The sequence below is a fragment of the Drosophila eugracilis genome, unplaced genomic scaffold (genome assembly GCF_018153835.1).
Source record: "Drosophila eugracilis isolate 14026-0451.02 unplaced genomic scaffold, ASM1815383v1 contig_1197, whole genome shotgun sequence".
Lineage (NCBI taxonomy): Eukaryota > Metazoa > Arthropoda > Insecta > Diptera > Drosophilidae > Drosophila > Drosophila eugracilis.
In genome coordinates, this window is record NW_024571981.1 from 32,678 (window position 1) to 51,536 (window position 18,859).

The 18,859-nt window shown below is 40.4% G+C and overlaps 2 protein-coding genes across 2 annotated transcripts; one reads left to right on the plus strand and one right to left on the minus strand.

The window, feature by feature from the left end:
* The first annotated feature begins 11,103 nt into the window (after positions 1–11,103).
* LOC108102626 (U2 small nuclear ribonucleoprotein auxiliary factor 35 kDa subunit-related protein 1) lies at positions 11,104–13,542 on the plus strand. The gene is given in 6 exon segments (XM_017207738.2): positions 11,104–11,168; positions 11,225–11,807; positions 11,809–12,044; positions 12,381–12,484; positions 12,608–12,764; positions 12,826–13,542. Coding segments are annotated over 6 exon segments (1,401 nt in total). The 5' UTR covers positions 11,104–11,154; the 3' UTR covers positions 13,133–13,542.
* LOC108102627 lies at positions 13,147–18,437 on the minus strand. The gene is made up of 3 exons (XM_017207740.2): positions 18,312–18,437; positions 16,240–16,372; positions 13,147–14,177 (listed from the first exon to the last, which is right to left on the minus strand). The coding sequence occupies exons 2-3, from the start codon at positions 16,370–16,372 to the stop codon at positions 13,615–13,617; spliced, it is 696 nt and encodes a 231-aa protein (XP_017063229.1). The 5' UTR covers positions 18,312–18,437; the 3' UTR covers positions 13,147–13,614.
* Between the last annotated feature and the right edge of the window lie 422 nt (positions 18,438–18,859).

An 18,859-nucleotide genomic window follows, 5' to 3' on the forward strand; every position in this document is an offset into this window, starting at 1 on the left:
TAACGAACAACCGTTAGAGTGCAGAGACGAGAAATGTCACTTGGCACATTCTTTTACACTGACCATCATAATTTAAGATCCGACAAATACACATTTTCTATACTACAAGTTACACATTTACTTTGGGGTCCAAAATAATAATTTACTTAAGTCCTCTTCTAAAAATTAATCTCATAACCATTTTCCTTTTAGCACATCATGCTCGTAGATTAGCAGAAAAATGACAATCTACACACTAGTTATAATTCATAATACGTCCTCCTGCGTTGGGAATATAACTTATGACCAACCCAACCCTGTTCGCACCTTCTCTTTCTCCCTAAATAATATCCTTTTTCCGATTTTCCCTCAACGAATAAGTGTGTGTGAGTGTGTGTGTGTATATGTGGATGTGGAGTTGGCCAGATAAGCGCATTGCCATTTGCAGAGCTACCTGCTCTTATCTGCCAAGCCATTTACCAGGACTCTAGCTTCCTCCTCTTGGAACTTCCTAGACCAGGCTGAAGCGTTTCCCCATTTCACAGCTTATTGTTATTCAACAGCCAAAAGTTTTTTTCTGCTTCTCGCAAAAGTCATAAGAAGTTTGAAAGGTTTTTTCCCAGCACACCACCCAACTCGTTTTGGGCTGCTGCTCAGCAGCGTAACTCACTTGAGCTCTTCTGCTGGGACGCCTCAATAGTTTTATGAGCCCCAAATGGGTGGATGTGGATCCTTGGGCTTCGGTTTTGTGAAGCTTGGTCTGCGGGGCGGAGTTAAATGCATTTTTAAATTGCAGCGAAATTGATCTTTAGTGGTGCGAGCTAGCGAACTGGCGACGTGTAGCCATCAAAATCCGCTTTGCTTTCCCGAGCTGCTATTAAGGAAAGGACCTGCCAAGTGGCATATAAATCGAGTGCATCTATATGGCTAGGGGGATGGGTATAAGGCTATGCAATGGGTATGAGCACTTAACAAAAACTAATTTTAGTTGGGTAATAAAAACTAAAACTTATAATTTTTATGATGCTCAAACGATAAACTCTTAAGCTATTTCGTTTGGCAATTAAAATTCAGTCAATTAATGTTTAAAAATATTCTAAAAAATCAATGATAAAAACAGAAGCTCTAAAGTAAATTGGATACAACATAAGAACTTTCTTGGTCGAAAAACATTTCAAAATGTAATATTCTTAAGATCTTTTCAGGAAATTTTAAGACAACCATCTTCTATTTCCTTTCTAGAAACACATTTAGTATGTAATTTATGGAATGAGTTTGTTTGTTTTTCCCAATTAGCTTTGATAACTTTTTCACCATTTCTTCGACTGCCTCATCCGCTTTCCGTTTGGCTCATTTCCGTTGCTCATACGCCATGTAAACACACGCTGGCAACAATGAGTCATAATGATGACAGGACCACAAAAAATGTGATGGAAAGAGGGCTGTAATTGCAGCACGCACTATGGCAGACTTCTATGCATTTGTCATGGCATTTATTAACTGTTCACGTGCAACTAACAAATGATATTTCCACCCTAGCCGTTGTTGTTTGCAGCCGGGCGAAGGAATTAAGCAAGCATTCAGTATTTCCTCCGTGACAGCATCTTTCTGACAAATTGAATTTGGCCAGGACGTGCTGTTGTTTCATGGCATAGCCATGCTCCATTTGCGCTGCATTGACGATGCCCCCAAGTCAGCTGGCCAAACTGCAGAACAGCCAACACTCCACCGCCCCATCGACTGTTTGCTGGGTGCCCTGGAAACTTTTCATTTACATTAGGTTCTCAAGTCGATGAAGGAGCTTTTCGTGAGCAGAGCAGAGAGGAGCCAACTAAAGCAACATGTTCGCCCAGGCGCCCGCTGACAAGTCATTAAGAGTGACAAATTGCCAGAGTGGGGCGTGGCCAACTCTCGAGTCGTTTGCCAAAGTTGGGGACCACATTTAATTAGACTAAACTTCGGTCCACTCGCCGGCTAATGCAATTCATTAAACATTTAATGCCGGGCCCATAACTTTGTTGGCAGCAAACAACTGCACTGCCAGTTATGATGACTAACCCCATAAGGATTCTTATCGGGTTTATCCTTACAACCCGTGCCCCTTTTCTGCATAACTTAACCACTGTTTATGCTTTTGTTTCACCCAAGGTGCAAGACATAATATTTTGGGGACTACCTAACGAGATTGTACCTTAAAAGAGCCATTCAAGTCCAAGCTCCCCCTTTGGCCATATTTCAGTTTCGGTTTTCACTGGATTTCACACACGGCCCATTATCCCTTCAAGCACAGTGGGTGCTTTTCACCCAATAGTGGCCTAATTGGATGGACAAGTTATGTTCTTGGGCAGCTTAAGGTCTCTTATTTATTATTTAAGGGATTTACTCTGGTCACTTACGCTGGGGTTAAGTTATGCAGGCCGATCATTACGTAAGTTTTGTGAAATTTTGTATACATCATTAAATATTAATTAGCATGTTATAAAATGATATATTTTGGGTTTTATCTAACGATCTCCTCTTTGTGATAACAAACTTAAGGTCTAAATTTGTATATTTATTAGAGAAACTTTTGGGAATCTTTCTTTTTTCTTTCAAGATGTTTTTATATTCAGCAAACTTTGTCCCAAGTAAATAAATAAAAATCTGAATTCAGCTGTTCTAACTTCAAACTCTACTATAAATAAATCTGAAATATTCATTCAAGCATTGAGACATGTAAATAAATTCACTGTGCGAAACAATAGCAATTTAAAATAGCCGAGGGCGAACTTCTTACGGGTCTGTCATTACAAGACTCCGCCGGACAGCCACAAACGGGCGGATTCGTATTTACTGATTGATAGACTTCAGCTCAATAAATTCAATTGTCAGTGGCGGCGATATCGTTGTTGCTCCTCAGCTCCTGTGGCCAACACTCCCCGAGGGCAGTAGATTTATGGTACGTCTCCTGGCTATAGGCCCACTGACCGCTTTTCGATGGACACACACACACACGCAGAGTGCGTAACAAATTGGTAAGCTTCCCGACTTTCCCAGCTCGTTACGCAAAGCGCACATATGACAGGCAATTTGTGTTTATTGCGTGGCCATAAAGACCTGTCATATGGCCAAGAGCTATCACAACTACAGCTGGGTAAGGAACAGTGGCGAAATCTCTTTGGCCTTCGTTAAAGACACCATTAGAGAATCCACCCACCGAAAGACATACAGACCCAGAGACTCAGTCCCATACTCATAAGCCAGCCACAAATGCGCCACACGATTCGGTGTGTCATTAAAGGTACATAACGTTTTTCTCCATGAAGGATGTTACTTCTTATAGGATTGGGTATATTCGAACTATTTAGGTGTTCAATTTGTTAAATTGAATTGCTTTTAGAATTGGTTTTATAATCACTTTGTTGAGGGAAATCAATCACTATCTCCAATTTCCAATTTCACTGACAAAGATATGTTTAAAGAAGAATATTTTTGATTGTTTTTAATATTTAAATATTTATTAGTAAGTAAGTAGATTTAGAAATACAGCTCAAAATCCTTACACCTTTATGTATATATTAGATTTTTTGGTCATTTTTAGAATTAAACCAGCAAAGAACATTATTACTGGGTATCACTCCTTCTTAATCCCTTGAAACTCGTTCATTCTCTAGCCTCCTGCCTGCCCTCAGTTGATTAATATGCAATTTCTTGATGGTAGAATCGCCATTAACAAACACATGCAAAAGAAAACCGCTAACACACATAACCCCGTGCAACTGTTACTGTTTTTTATTCAAGTTTTTTTTTTCTTTTGCTGGTCGGTTGGTGAGGCTCGAAGTCGAGCATTTTGGCTTTGTTTGTGGAGCGGAAAAAAACACTGTGGCAAAAACAAAGGGATAATTTAAACTCTGTCATAAACTAGGTTAGCATCACACAGTGTGCCACCACCCACTATCCAGTACCACCCACCACAGCTGCCATCACCACCCACACACACACACACACACACTTGTCTGGCAGACTTGGCTATAATAACTGTCGGTCGGTTTGGAGTTTTTCTTCATCAGCTTCTGTTGCTGTTTCTCCTCGTTTGCGCTTTATTTCCTTGGTTGGGTATACTTTTTTTCCCTCCTTGTTGTCAGACAATACGCGCATTTATTTCATTCAGTTTTTCCTTTTTTTTTCCGTGGGCTATGTATGTATATATATGGATGGGGGCGTGCCTCGGCCGGGTCATGCGGCATTATGTGGTGCATTTTTTATGAGTCGCTCTGCCTTTTATCACATATGCATACACACATATATATGAGTACAGGCTCTGCGCTTTTTGTATTCATGGCGAATCGCAGCCGCCACATAAATTGGCCGCAGAGTTTAAAATGCCTTTTTTCCTGCCGCTGGCGGTGAAATGCAAAGTGGAAACTGCCGCTGAAACAGTTTGCTGAATTATACTTAAAAAGGTATTTGCTTTGGGCCACAAAAGGCTTGGCCATCTTTTAGTTTTAAAATATTTATTTTTGCAAATTTAATTGAATCGAAAATCGAGGCATTTTGCAAGCCCAAAACAAATGCAACACTTTTTTTTCCATTAGCATAAAATTGTATCGTTGTTGGCCACAACAAATAGTGTTGTTATACGGTGATGACCGCAAATGAATTCATATTTTTAGATGTATGGACAGAGCGATCATTTTGCAGCAATTTGTTTACTGATTTTTTATATTGATATTTTGCACCGTTAAATAAATAAATCCGTGCTAAAGCAGTTGGCATAAAAAATAGTTGGCTACAACAAAAAAAAAAAAAAAAAGGGAAAACCAATGTCGAACTGAGAGCCATAAAACAGCGATTAAATTCCGGATTCCCTGGCGAATGGATGCGTGGAATGCCCTTGCACACACGAGTTTCCTGTTTATTTATTTGCATTGATTGAAAACACACACAAATCGATTATTATTAACGATTTTTTTTTATGCCAATACTTTTTCGCGGAGGTCGTATATCGAAGCGATTGCGTTTGGGCAATTCATTTCAATGGGGCCATGCATAAACATCAATTAAATTCCCCTGTAAATCGGCATGTGTTTTATGGTAGCCATAAGCCCATATCTTTTAGCCATTTAATTAAATTATATCACAGTGGGCCACGCCCCCAGGTTGCACAATGTCTGCATTAAATGGTTTCCCAGTTCTCCTCCTTTTCACCCATCTCAATATTTTCTTTTTTGCTTTTGCAACTCACAAACCCAACAACAACCCCCTTGACTGACGGCCTTTCATATCATATCTATTGTTTAACTTTGCCGGCAGGGGTCAGAGGTTAATTGATGATAAATTGAAACATCATCATCGCCCTTCTTGCGGTTCTCTGAGTAGGAAAAACCAAACAAAAAAACACCATCACAAAGGCTGAAAGGCATTTAATTAATGAGCAATTGATTAAATCATAAACAAAGCAGCGAGACGCCATCCAAATGGAACGCTCAACAAATGTTGTACATTTATTTATCTGTCTTCTGGCTGACATTTTTGTTCATGTGGCAAGTGCAATGATTTCTGGACATTTGACTCGGTGCGTTGTAATTGCCACAGCAATTTGTTGGAATGTCAAAGTGCTCGTCGTCGCTCTCAGTCGGTGTGATGCACTCGAATTTGTCAGCCCCAGAATTCCAGTGCCAGTTAAATAATGAATGTCTGCACAAATTGCGGCGGTTACTCTGGCTATTTGAGTGGTATTTTTATAGCTGCAGTGAGAATTGATTTTCTAAAAGGTAGCAACATAAAAAAGCTCTTATCTTATGTCTTTTTCTTTCACTTGTGACTTCCCTTTGACATTTATTTGTTTTTTCACTTAAATGTAATTGCAGTAAAACTAAACTAACTAACTGAAATATTTTAATATCTAACTTATGTTGTGCAAAGAACTAGTTAGTTTATAGAATTATCATTCTCCAAGAAACAAATTTGAAATCGAGTTATTAAAAAAGTTTTTAATTGCCCAAAAAGTGAACTTTATTTAAAAGCTATTTAGCTCCAGCTCTGGTCCCATTTAAATACCAATTAACTTTAGTATACGGCCCGGAAAGCATTTAAAAAAATCACAGAATTTGGATCAGATCCAACACATTTCGGGTGTTAACAAATTGAGTTCGGCTGCGACCCCGGGGCAAACTGGCTATCGTAATTATTCACGCCGCGATTCCCGGGGAAAAACAAACACACACACACACATGCGGCATGGTGTCAGTGGCACACTAAAATGCAGGACTCGACACCACCTGACAGCCACTCTACGTGGAGTGCTTGTCGGATTTTAAAAATAATAACAAAACGAATACTTATGGTGTAAAAAAAATGACACAGAAAAAGAAGAAGTCGGCCAAAAACATGCATGCAAAATGAAGGCAACGAAAAAGAAGAAAAACAGGGAAAATGGGGACATGACAGTGGCAGTGGGTGGAGGGCTTGGAAAAGCCGGGAAGGATGACAGGACACTTTTGCAAGTGTCAGTTAAATGAAACACCCGATTCACATAACAATGGCCTGCTCCTGGCTATCGTGGTTCGTTTCTGACTTCCCGCTGGTTTCCCCGAAAAACTTAAATGGTGTCAAGGCTGATGAGTTTGTATCTCTCCACCACCTTCCCACATACACGAAAAACTTTAGCACAAGTCAAAGTTCGGATGCCCGGCAAAAGTTGAACAAATTCAATAGACAACAATAAAGTGAGAGCAAGTGAGTTGAGACCGTTTTGTGGCTGCCGATGATGGAGGGGTGCACCAAGAAAAACTGGGAATTTTATGTGGAAAAAAAAAACATTTTATATCATGAACTCGAACTTGAATCGTCAAAGTGAGGAAGAAGAAACTTTAGAACGTTTAAAGATTCTATTAAGATTTCGAATAAGAAGAATAAGAAAACATCTAATTTTGTTTTCTGTGTATCGTTTTTATCTCCCCGAACTCCATCTCTTGCATCACCCTTTTCACGACCCGTTGACAGCGCAAATATGCAAAGTCAAGTGGCAATTTATCATGCTCTGCAGTGAGTCCGCCCTCGGGAAACGCGAGAGTTAAAGGTGGCGGCCCAACCGCCGCGTGGGGCACTCTGGGGTTAAGTGGCAAACTAAATTGAATCGCCATTGCCGAACCATGCGTGGGCATGTATCTACGCCTACAACTAACACCCCTCGGCCCTTAACCCGTCTACCCTTCTGGCACTGCACATTGGATTAAGAGTGATTTCAATGCAGACTTTAAGTTCGTTTGGATTTGAAGGATTTGCTCAACAATTTCATTACTTTCTTTATTCAAAATCATAATTTCAAAGGTGAAAAGATAGTAGCCCTAAAAGTATGCTATACATATATACTAATAGCATCTGCGAGTAAATCTAGAAATAATATTTGTACTTTTATTTCTAAGCAAGTTTACATACTAACTGGAATATCAAGAAAAAAATCACTTTACTCTTTTTAACATATTCAGATTTATGTTTCTGCCCAAATAATTCAATATTAAAGACCTCAGAGAGCCAAAAATATAAATAAATTTCCAGCTTTACAGATGGCCCAACGAAATTAGATAATTGTTATAAATTCCCCCGGCATTATCTACAGTTGGTCTATAGTGTCCATTGTTTTGTTGTCGGCTCGTTTTTGCATTAAAATCGATGCGACGCTGACCTTTCCCTCAATTAAAAGTATACACCCACCCGCTGAGAACAGCGCACAGTGCCGGGGGAAAGTAATGGGACGCTTTTTCAGTTGGGGCGTTGCTGTCGACACTTTACCTCATTAGCAGCAGCGGCAACAGCATCGGCCGTTTGTATAATTAATGATTGCCTCCGCTGCAGGCTTCATATTGATTTTAATTTGTGGAATTTACTGGGTAAATATGATAAATTCGAGAGCTGGGCAGGACGAAATAGAATGGGATGTAGTAGTAGATGGAAGGAGCACTTAGCAAAGTAATTAACCAGCCCGATTTGGCATCGGTTGGCTGCTAGCTATGTCGTCACCCTCAAAGCCAGTTGGTCAAATCGAGGCAGTTGGTCACTTGACAATCCGAAAGCCCAACGAACCAACCCCCTCCCATCTGCACCCATGGGCGGAAGTGCCCGGCAACCGCAGAGCAACTCGACCCTATCCACCGTCTCCGGATATTCTCCCTGCCGTTGACAAGCCTCAAGAGATCCGACCAAAGACACTCGTCCCCGTCAGTAAGTGACCACAGCAACAGAAACAGCAACGGGCCACTGGGTATATGGAGATGTGGCGGCTTGGCAAGATGGGATGACACTGGCGGCGAAAGGCGGAGTAATATGCGTAATTAAACAAAACCGCAAGTGGGGCACAGAAACAGAAATAAACGGAGTCAGGCGCAAAAGGATCCAGTTACCAGGGATAAAAGCAACTGCAGATGCAGCGTATATACTCGAAAAGAAAAAAGGATTCCAAAATACGAATTTTGAATTCACTTTTCTTAATTACAAATGATACCTTTAAAGAATATTCTTTTATAATTGACATTGCCCATTTAACAGATAAAAATAATAAAAGTTATTAACTATTAAAAGATAAAAAAAGGTAAAACTTCAAAATCAAATTGCAGATTACAAGAGAATTTTTAAAATTTGTATACTTAAATAATTAAAATCATTGACATTCCCCTTTTCTTGCCCAACAAGAGGCGACGAAAAATATTAATACCCTTCGGCGAGAGATGTCAGCAGGCTTAAATTAAATATTTGCAAGGACCAAGGAGCATCGTGGGGAAAATGCAGAGAAAACGAAAAGGACGACTCGGAGCGAAAGAGTGGCTGGGATGAAATCAAAGAAAGTCGAGGAGCAGAAGAGCCAAAAACGCAGCGCCACATAAATGTGGAGCATGCAGATTGAAGTGTCGTCCGGAGACGAGGACCATGGAAAATGGCAAATGGTCCCATGGAAAATCAGAGGCATGTGGCAGGCCATGGAAATGCCATTCAAGAGCGACTTAACACCCCCTCAGACAGCTTTTAGGCAGTGGAAATTGATCGAAAGACTAAGAGCAAACATTGTTGACTGACATCGACTTCAAAAAAAAAAAATCGTTGATGTTTTGAAAAAAAAAAATGCATTTGGAAAAGAGCTACAAAGCTGGGAGACACTTTCGTATCTTTCAGATACTTATAAGCCCAGAGAAATGTGCAACAATGTGCCAACACCATCGATTTTCTATTAGCCACGAGACACTTGAGCTAGAAAACTAAATACCGAAAGCAAATATTGATAAATACGTAACGACATGACGAGGAAGAAGACGACAACAACCACATTATGAATAAAACTGAAACTCGTAACGGTCCAAGAACATAATAAACGCCGTCCATGAGACCGAAAATAAAACGCAGAACGTAACTCGGAAGAGGGCGCCCCATCCTGCCTCCCTGGCAAACCATAGTTACCTCAGCCAATGTCACACTGAAACCAAAAACTGGGTCATTAACATTAAAATACTACTACATAAAAAAAAAACAAATAATGTGTTTTTAATTTCTAATCATTGCGAATTGTACAGAAAACAAATTGTTATCACTTGACTTTTTGCCCACAGCAAAGGTTATCAGAAGAAATTGATTTTTCGTGAAAGTTTCTAAATCACATCTTTTTTTTATATTTTCCCCAAGTGTAGAAGTCACTCACCTGTTAGGGCTGCCAAATTCAGTACAAATCCAATTAGTTGCATTGCTAGGCCCGCAATTATTATGAAATTCTATTATTACTATCAAAATGTGTTTGCTGAAATTCCTGTGACCTGATTACAACACGTTCAAAGTGCCAGTGGCGTGAATTATTTCATTTATCTAATATCAAATTGTGCCGCGAGAATTCCACTTCAATTGTTTTGGCTTAGTTTTGCAGTTTCAAATATTTGTTGAGCACGCCGATCCGGCGACGGAGCCGGAGTCCAAATTCCGGATTCGGATCCGAGCGACACAAATGAGAGACAGAGAGTAGTGATTTCACGACACCCGCTTAGCCGGTGAGAACGAGATGGCGAACGAGAGAAAGCCAGGAGAAAGGCTTTTCTCTGGGAACACGAAGTGTAAGTGAACCAACGCGCACGAATTTTACTTTATCAATGAATTTGATTTTTTTTCGTATCTTCGGCATTGCAACATTCTCGGCCAGACACATTTTGTGCCCAGTTCGAAAATAAGGGGAAATGTTTAGGTTACAAAGCTAAGGGTGAAAAGCTCATTATCCACCAAGTGCCATAAAAAACTACTCCAGATTATTATTGCTTTTTTTTTGCCTTCTTTTTGCCTTAGCATTAAGTTGGACGATCGCTGAAATTTGATCTTGTTTTATTTTATCAGTGAAATTTATTTAATTTCGCATCTTCAGCACTCGCAACATACTTGATCAGATACAATGTTGCAGCTACAAAGCACAGCTCGAAAATAATAATAATGGAATTGTTTTTGTCTTATGAACTTAAACAGTTTGATAAAGGGAATAGGTTAAAATAAATATAAGAAATTTAAGCCGACTCAAAATTTTAAATAATTTTTTTTTCGTGATATTTTCTGATTTTTATTTCTGTCACATCTTTGAAGATCGCAACATTAGCAGCCTGATACAATGTTGCAGAAACAAAACCCAGCTCGAATATACCAAAAGGGGAAATATATATGGTGAAAAAGCTGGGGTGGAAAGCTCATAATCCACCGAATGCTATAAAATAATTCCATAATATTTTATGTAAAGCTGCTAGTAGCTCCAATAACAGTAGTAGAACACATTTTAAGCAAAGATTTCCAATATAATTCCTGTAGTTCATGAAACTTGGTGTTATAACATACTGTTATTGACCCAGATATGAGGATTTATAAAGGTTTGTCTATTGGATAATGTTAACAAAAACTTTTTTCATATAACGGTAGTATACAAAACCTTCCTTAGTATTTTTATATATAAAATTTTTTTATTAACGTAATGCAACAATAATTCAACAATCTTACTCGAAATATAAAAATAAAACAGAAAAGATATATTTATTTTCTTTCCTTTGTTTAAACGGTTTAACATGGTAAATCTATTCATAAGTCTTTTGGTATTTTCTGGTATTTTCCGTTACCTGGCACTATTAGGCACAAACTCATATTTGCGTTCCATATGCTCGACTTCAATGTTTTGATTTTGCAAGAATGCCGGACAAAAGGTAAATAAATTTTTATCTTTTAAAAATAGTTTTACAAAAATACAATTTTTGTGCAGAGCAAGAAGGAAATTGATAAAGAAACAGCAAAGGAAGAGACGGCGTCAAAAACAAGCCAAAGAACGCGACAAACTGGAAGAAGAGGCGGAAAACCAGAGACTGCTGCAGCCTGAGTACCAGAAATGGCTACAAGAACAGCGGGAAATGGAGGAATTCCAAAGATTGGCTGAGCAACGGGAGCATCAAGATGCAGAGGAGGCCTGGTTGCGAAGAGAAGCCATTGCCCAACGACAATTCCGGATAGACGAGGCCAAAAGACTCCAAGAGCAGGAGGAAGTCGAGCGTTTGCAAAGGGAACAAGCAAAAGAGCGGTTAGAAAGGGAGGAAATCAAAAGAAAACTGCGAAAGGAAGAGATGGCAAAATCTGCCAAGGCTGCGGCTGAATTCGATGCCATGATGGAGAGCATGAATGGATACCTCAATAACCCACGAATAGAGAATCCTCCTAGTCACCTTCTACGGGTGATGGAAACCCACCCGGAAGAACGGCTCTGCGAATTCTTCACTCGCACCAACTGCTGTCGCTACGGGCACGCCTGCACTTTCAACCACCGGCGACCATTGCTGGCCAGGATTCTCCTTCATCCGGCATTTCTTCAAACATTCTATGCTGCAGGAACACCGGCCGCATAAGGAGTACGACTCGGCGGAGGAGCACTTGGAATTTACCGAACAAGATCTTCGCCGCGATTATGATGAGTTCTTTAACGACACCGTTGAAGAACTGGAGAAGTTCGGCACCATCGTTAACTTCCGAACTGTGCGAAATACACTGGAACACCTCAGGGGACATGTCTTTGTGCAGTACACTAATGAACGGTTTGTCTGGGAGTTTTAATTATAATTATTATTATATTTAATTTATTTTACATTGTTTATTACAATTGCAATTGTTTATATGCAAATTATATATTTTATTTTTGCTTCAAGAAGCCTAATTCTCAAAATGTTCGTGCATATAATAGCCTATAAATCACATTTTAAAATAATGTCACACTTCCACGTTATGGTAATTCTATTGTCTGTGATTTTGATTTATTTATACATTTTCATGACTTAATTGGAAAATTATTGTTATTTAAAACATTAAGCAACATCTATATTATATATGAAAATCTGTTAATGTACCTCTTCTTTGTATTTCTGCTTATATAGATCGGCTCTTCGCGCTTTTACCAATCTTCAAGGTCGCTACTATGCCTCCAAGCGCCTCAACGTAGAGTTCTCCAATCTGAAGACCTGGCGTGGCGCAGTCTGCGGTACGTGAACTGCATGCCGAGAAGAAGCCGTATCCTTTGTCAAAACAAAACTCACTCAGTTGCTAACCCATATATATCTTTTAATATCATATTTTTTTTATCATAAACTCTGACTTTTTAAAGGTTTGTCCTTAACACGTAAATGTCCCAAAGGTAACGGCTGTGGGTATTTGCACTTATTTCGCAATCCGAACAACCTGTTCAACACGGAACTGGAAAGCACGACCACTCCTCGCAGGGAAAGCCGCTCTAGCCAAACTGCGACGGTGAAGACGCCCAGGTAGGGTCTTTATTTTAATATTTTTAATTACAAATATTTAATTTTTGTTCCCCCTTCTTAGTTGGGATGACCAGAATAAGCGTGGCAGGAACTGGCGCTGGTCAGAAAGCCCAGAGGTGGAGCTTGAAAACTTCAAAGACGTGGGCAACAGTCTTAAAAACTCAAACAGAAGGCAAGATCTCAAAATCTCCCATCATAGGGAGTATAAAGCCAGGTCAAGAAGTGATAAAGATTCAAAACGATCGAATCGTGATGAAAGTTCTAAAAGAAAACGCAGCTCCTCAAGAACGTCACATGACGATCACAGATCAAGCAGAAACCATAGTTCTAGTTCTAGGAGCCACTCCACAACCCCTCATCGCCAATAAAAAGCAAAGTAATATTTTAATTTTTTTTATGGGATCTTTACAAAATTTTATTCAATCTCTTTGTGGGCAAAACATGAGTGTCTCAAACAAAATACTAAAGAGATTCCGAATTTCTTGCTTGGATGAAAGTCAGAAGAGGGTCAGAGATACACTCGCAATTTAAGATTGCTTATAAATATTGAAAGTGCGATCTGAAAACGACTCAATTGATTACAACGGAATGGAATTCTACGCGTAAAATTGGCAGTTTCGAAACGAGAAAAGGTAAAGTGAGACTGACTGAGGGTGCTGAGGGTAGGGGTGGTGTGATGACAGTATTATAGGTGGTAAGGTAAGATCGGAAATTGTAAATTCTAAAGTCTATTTGTCTTGCTTTCTTCCTTTTTCGTCGTACACATACAAACAAAAATTATACAAAAACTCGTTTAAGGAATATTATAATAAGTAGCTTTAAAATTAGGCAAACAGCAAACGCAAACCGCTTATAGACGGATTCCGGGATTCGTGGCCGCCACATAGCGCAGCAGCTCCTCGTTATCCTCGCAGATGACGGGCTTCTCGTGGTAGCAGGCAACGTCGTGCCAGGCGATACCATCGTTGTACACGTTGTTCAGCACGGACAAGCACTGTTCCTTGGTCTGGTTGATGTCGTATTCAGCGTTATCTGGCTGTGGGCGCTTCTTGTGTCCAGTCTGCGACCATGGGTTGTATCCCCATCCCTGTGGAATGCGGTTGGTGGCCTGGATCTTCTCTCGAGTTGCAGACCAGAACCATCCATAGACGGTCTTGGGCTCCAGATCGGGACGGTTCTCACAGCCGGCAAAGTCACAGATACGTCCGGCCGTCCAGATGTACGGCACATCGTTCTGCTGGATCACACGGAAGATCAGGTTGTTCTTCTCTTGGGTCTCCAGGGCAACCAGGTCCATGCAGTACTCGCGGCACAGATTGCGGCCATCAAGCCAGTCGACCTTCTTGTTGGCCAGGGCGGGCACGTGGGTGGTTAGGAACATGTTTTTGCCGCGGTAGGAGAATTCCTTGGGACCTGTGGGTCAACAAAGAGAAAGTCAGTTAGCGGAAAGTGTTTAGGCAATGCACTGGGAAAAAGTATGGCGAAGTTATGGTTTTTTTTTATTTTCTATTTCGTTGTTAATCCATCTTAAATCCTAGTCCTAATCCTGTTAAAACAAATCCTAGATTTAAAAATATTATTCTTCCTCAACAAATATTCTAATCAATTGCTAATTTCTATTATTTATTTCGCTCTGTGTGGGTGTGGCCTGTGGCAACCGGTTTTTCCGCGCTGCTGCAGCCTCATCTTCATCTTCAGTGGGAGACCCAGTGCAATGTCTCGGAGCCTGCCCCATCATGGGCAAACGAAACCGAAAGCAAGTAGCGCCAAAAATAAAAAGATATATATTGTTGCCCCGGGCCTTACACAACTTCCTCGGTGGCGGCGTATTACGCAATCTCCGCAATTTATGCAGCATGCTTCTTTTTGCGCCTGCCGCTTTCCTTTTGTCTTGGGTGTCAAAAGGTTTTCTGCTTAGCTTTTTGTCTGTTTGTTTGTCCGTCGAGGAACAATGGGAACCCCCGCCTAACAGCTCCATCCTCGAACTTGTTTCGCCTGAGCGAGCTGCCAGCTTCCATTTGATTAGCTGCCTCTTTGGAAGTCTTCGCAATGTGCGATATGTCCGCCCCCAGACACGCCCTAAAACAAAATACAAATAAAAACCCGCCTGTTGCCACAGTTGGCACGCGTCATTAGCCGGGCTTTAAGCCACTTTTGCAACTGCTACACTCCTCCCTATCCCCCCCTTTGGCACGCCTACTCCGCGAATACTTCACGTCAAATCAGCTTAAGTCCAACATAATGGCCTTATTTGCCATTGTGTGCACATTATTATTTATTTTGCTGCCGCTTTGGCTGTCGCTTGCAATTTCCTCACATTTCTGGCCCTTTTTTTTTGTTCGCGGGTCAAGGCGATAATATATATATATGCATAAATAGCTTAAAACTCATCTCGACTGAATGTATATATATATGTTTTCCCGACTGAAACTTGCATAATAATACCGGTGCTGCATTCCCCATTTTGCGATTGGCATCTTTCAACAGTGACTTAGAAAAACCAAACCGTTTTCGAATGTTAATTATCGGGCGGCTGCACGCCTGAGAGAGTTGTCTACAAAAGGTAATTAAGTCTGAATAGTTAATCAGGTGATTTAACTATTGGGAGACAGACCTAAAAAAGTTGCGCTTGTATAACTGGAAATTTCTAAGAGATGAAAGATCTAAATAGCTGCCAACGGCACTAGCTCAAAAAAACAGAGAAATAAAAACTAAAACTGGATATGCAACTCTCGGTGACGCCCCAAAATTAAGTTGCATGTTTAACGGCTTTGGCTTGGTCTGAATGTGTGTGTGTGAGTTAGCCATAAGTTTAAGCGTTAGCCGGTGTGAGTTAGGGTTTGTCTAATTAGCAATAACTGCAAAGTGTTCATTAGTGTACCGGATATGCAGCGATGATGCTATTGTTCAGGCGTTTCATGCCCGTTTTGGCCCGAACTCTAAGCCCTGATGCAATGCTCGTAATCTCAGGCGATGACTTGCAGCGTCAATCATCGGTAGAATAAGTGAGGAAAACCCACTTCACCTGAACTATTTACGGATTATCTTTTACTGATTTTTACAATTAATAATTAAAATGTATTTAAAATGTAGTTAATGGCTTAGCTGGAAGCAAAAGATTATAAACAAAGTTTATTGTACAAGCTAAAGAATTAGTTATATCCGAATCTATGAATAATTTAATTTGATAATTTTAAATTTCAAAATTCCTCTCTTAATGAAAATTGTTTACGAAAGAGGCGGGCAAAGAAAGCTGGCCTAAACCATGAACTCCTATTAAACCTGCGATCACGTCAGCGACCTTCAGCAAAAAACCCCTCGGCTGTTGTGGTTACACCCACACGTCGCATTGCCAAACAATTTCAAGTGCAAACTTGGCAATCGAAGCGACGGACCAACCGCTTAATATTCTCGTCACATTCGTCACTTTTACTTTTCGCCATTGTGGGAATATTTGTGGGGGAGAAATACTTACGGCTGGCGCACTTGGCGGGCACGGGCAGTGAGAGGAAGCGACCCGGCTTGGTCGCTGTGGTTGTGGTGGTTCTGGCCGCATGGCTGCAGGCCATCACCACGCAGAAAGTCGCTATCGCTAGGGTGACTTTCATCTGTAAGTAAACAAAAAAAAAGAAGAAACAGAAGCGTGAGCAAAAAGTTTGGTAAGACAAAATGCCATTCAATGTGCGATTTGGCAAGTCACAGGTACAACCAAATGCAAATTGTTAACACGTTGTCATTAACATAAATTTGTACACGATTATCGGGGCGATAAAGACGCCGCGCCCTTTTGTTCGCCACCTCAGTCCATATTGCGTATACGCAATATTTCGTATAAATTTCCAGCGCTGGCCGAATCCAAAGATGTAAGCTGGTCGGTGCGAGATCGAGATCGGTTTTTATGTCAAGGATGCGCAACCGGTTGCCCCCGGCGGCCACTGACACAGTGCCACAGTGACTACCAAACGCCAACCGATGCCATCGACGCCGATCGACGACACTTGAGACTTTATTATTTTCATTTTCATTTTCATTTTTATTGTGGCGTGGCGTGGCATGGCGCATCGCAGCGGCAGCAACGTGATCAGCATCGGCATCAGCATCAACATCAGCGTCAGCACATCACATTATTCATAAATAAAAATGTATTTAGCATCTGCAGCGGCAAACATGTTGATTACACAAGCAGCGAGCCTGACCTTAACTGGTTTTATTGACTTTTTATCGCCTTTTTTTTGTTTTTTTTAATCAGGCGCTGCGTGTCTTCGGCTAGAACCTTCCACGTCGCTAAGCATTTTAATTAAAGCCCGTTTTAAGTCGTTTCTTCCTCCTTATGCTAATGCAATTCGCAACGGATTAATTCGATCGGAGCTCGATGTCCGCTCAGCTTAAAATTGTTGCATATTAATTGGATTCGATCCGCACGGCGATTGCGTGTCTGTGTTGTTTATCGCCAGTATTTATTTGATCGCCTGCTGTCCGCTGATTTGGCAACTATAAATCATTAATGACCCACCGCTTATCAGCGGTCAGCGCCTAATTTGGTAACAATACATAATGAAAAGTGGATTTCGTATTGATTTCATTTTCGACAGCGACATTTCCAAAGTGAAGAGCAGTTCAGTTGGGAAATCTGGTATTGTATGTTATTGCTGTTGCTACTCTTTTGTTGTATTTCTTATTTGTTTTGTTCATTTGTTGCGTTTTGTAACTTGTCCATCAGCGCTTTGTCCATTTCTTGTTTCAGGCATGTTAATCAATCAGCCGACGAGCCGATGAGGCATTTAATTATACTCCTACAGAGAGCTCAGTGCCCTTTGATGCCAGCGGGCAAATTACATGCCAAGTGGGGCTTTGTGCATTATCGACTGTTTCTCTTTTCGGGTTTTCCTTCGAGGGGTTATGGGTGATGGAAAATTTCATGTGCAATATTGCACAAGCTATATTTCGTGGAAATTATTTTTTGGGTAATAAATTTGGGTAATAATTTTGACAGTTAATTTTACGATCAAATTTTTGGTTTTTCTTGTGTAAATTTATAATACAAAAGACTAAGGCAACGAACTTTATCTAAGTTTCAAGTTGTAGGCTTAGACAAAGAACATTTGCCATGAAAGCAAACTTCTTCTAAGTAAGTTGTCAAGAGAAAGACTTGGGCAGCGAACATTTTCAAAGTAAGATTTAAAACGAAAGACTCAGGCAACGAACTTGTTTTCTGAAGACCCTCTTGTCAGCTTAAGTTCTCTTCGATTCAGGTCTTGCAAGTTCTGAGCGGGATTTTTATATATATTTTTTTTCAGTTGGATTTGGGATTTATCAGGTTTCCATATCCTTGAACAGCTCACAGCACTCAGTTTTATATTTTTTGGTACAATTTATAGTTGTTTATTGACATGACACATTATGGCTTTGCACTTTGGTTAGTCCTTCGATTGTCCGCACACACACACATATTGCTTAAAGCATATGGCATATGAATATATATATATACGTATATACATATATATATAGCACACTGTATATCCTTGGACGCGGAGCTGAGCTGCTTACCTTTGCTTTGCTATTTGGAATAACACTGCACAGCACGGTTTCTATACTGTAGTCGCCGAATTGTCCAAGCAGACAACCAGACGAGACCAGACGCAAACGAAAACAAAAGTCAATTGGCAGCAGCAAACTGTTTTATAGTCGAAGCAGCGCTGGCGGCCCACCAACAACATCTCGTGCAGCTTTGAAAAGCTACGACAGCGACGCCACCAGCGACGTTGACCGCAACTTCTGCTGCAGCGAAGCTTTGGCAGAGCCAGCCATATAGCCATATAGTCATATAGCCATACAACAAAACCAAAAGCAACGAGATGAGCTGCTCAGAACATCTTTAGACAACGACAACTTTTGTCTATAAATATTTATGTTTGCCCCTTGTTCTTCTTCTTGTTTTCAACCTTTTTTTCCAGTTCTCTTATTTATTTAGTTTTTATTTAAAGCAACTTCTCCATCTATTGTTCAGTCTAAAACTGTAGTTTGATAATTTTTATAGCCGCAGATCCATTAAGTAGTTGTTATTCGAGTGCCAGGCACTAGAAAACTCGAGCTCC

Bases quoted from the DNA above. Each gene is read 5' to 3' on its own strand.
- LOC108102627 (XM_017207740.2), bottom strand. From the start codon at position 16,372: ATGAAAGTCACCCTAGCGATAGCGACTTTCTGCGTGGTGATGGCCTGC. The intron at 14,178-16,239 runs GTAAGTATTTCT...GTTGACCCACAG, and splicing joins GCCCGCCAAGTGCGCCAGCC to GTCCCAAGGAATTCTCCTAC.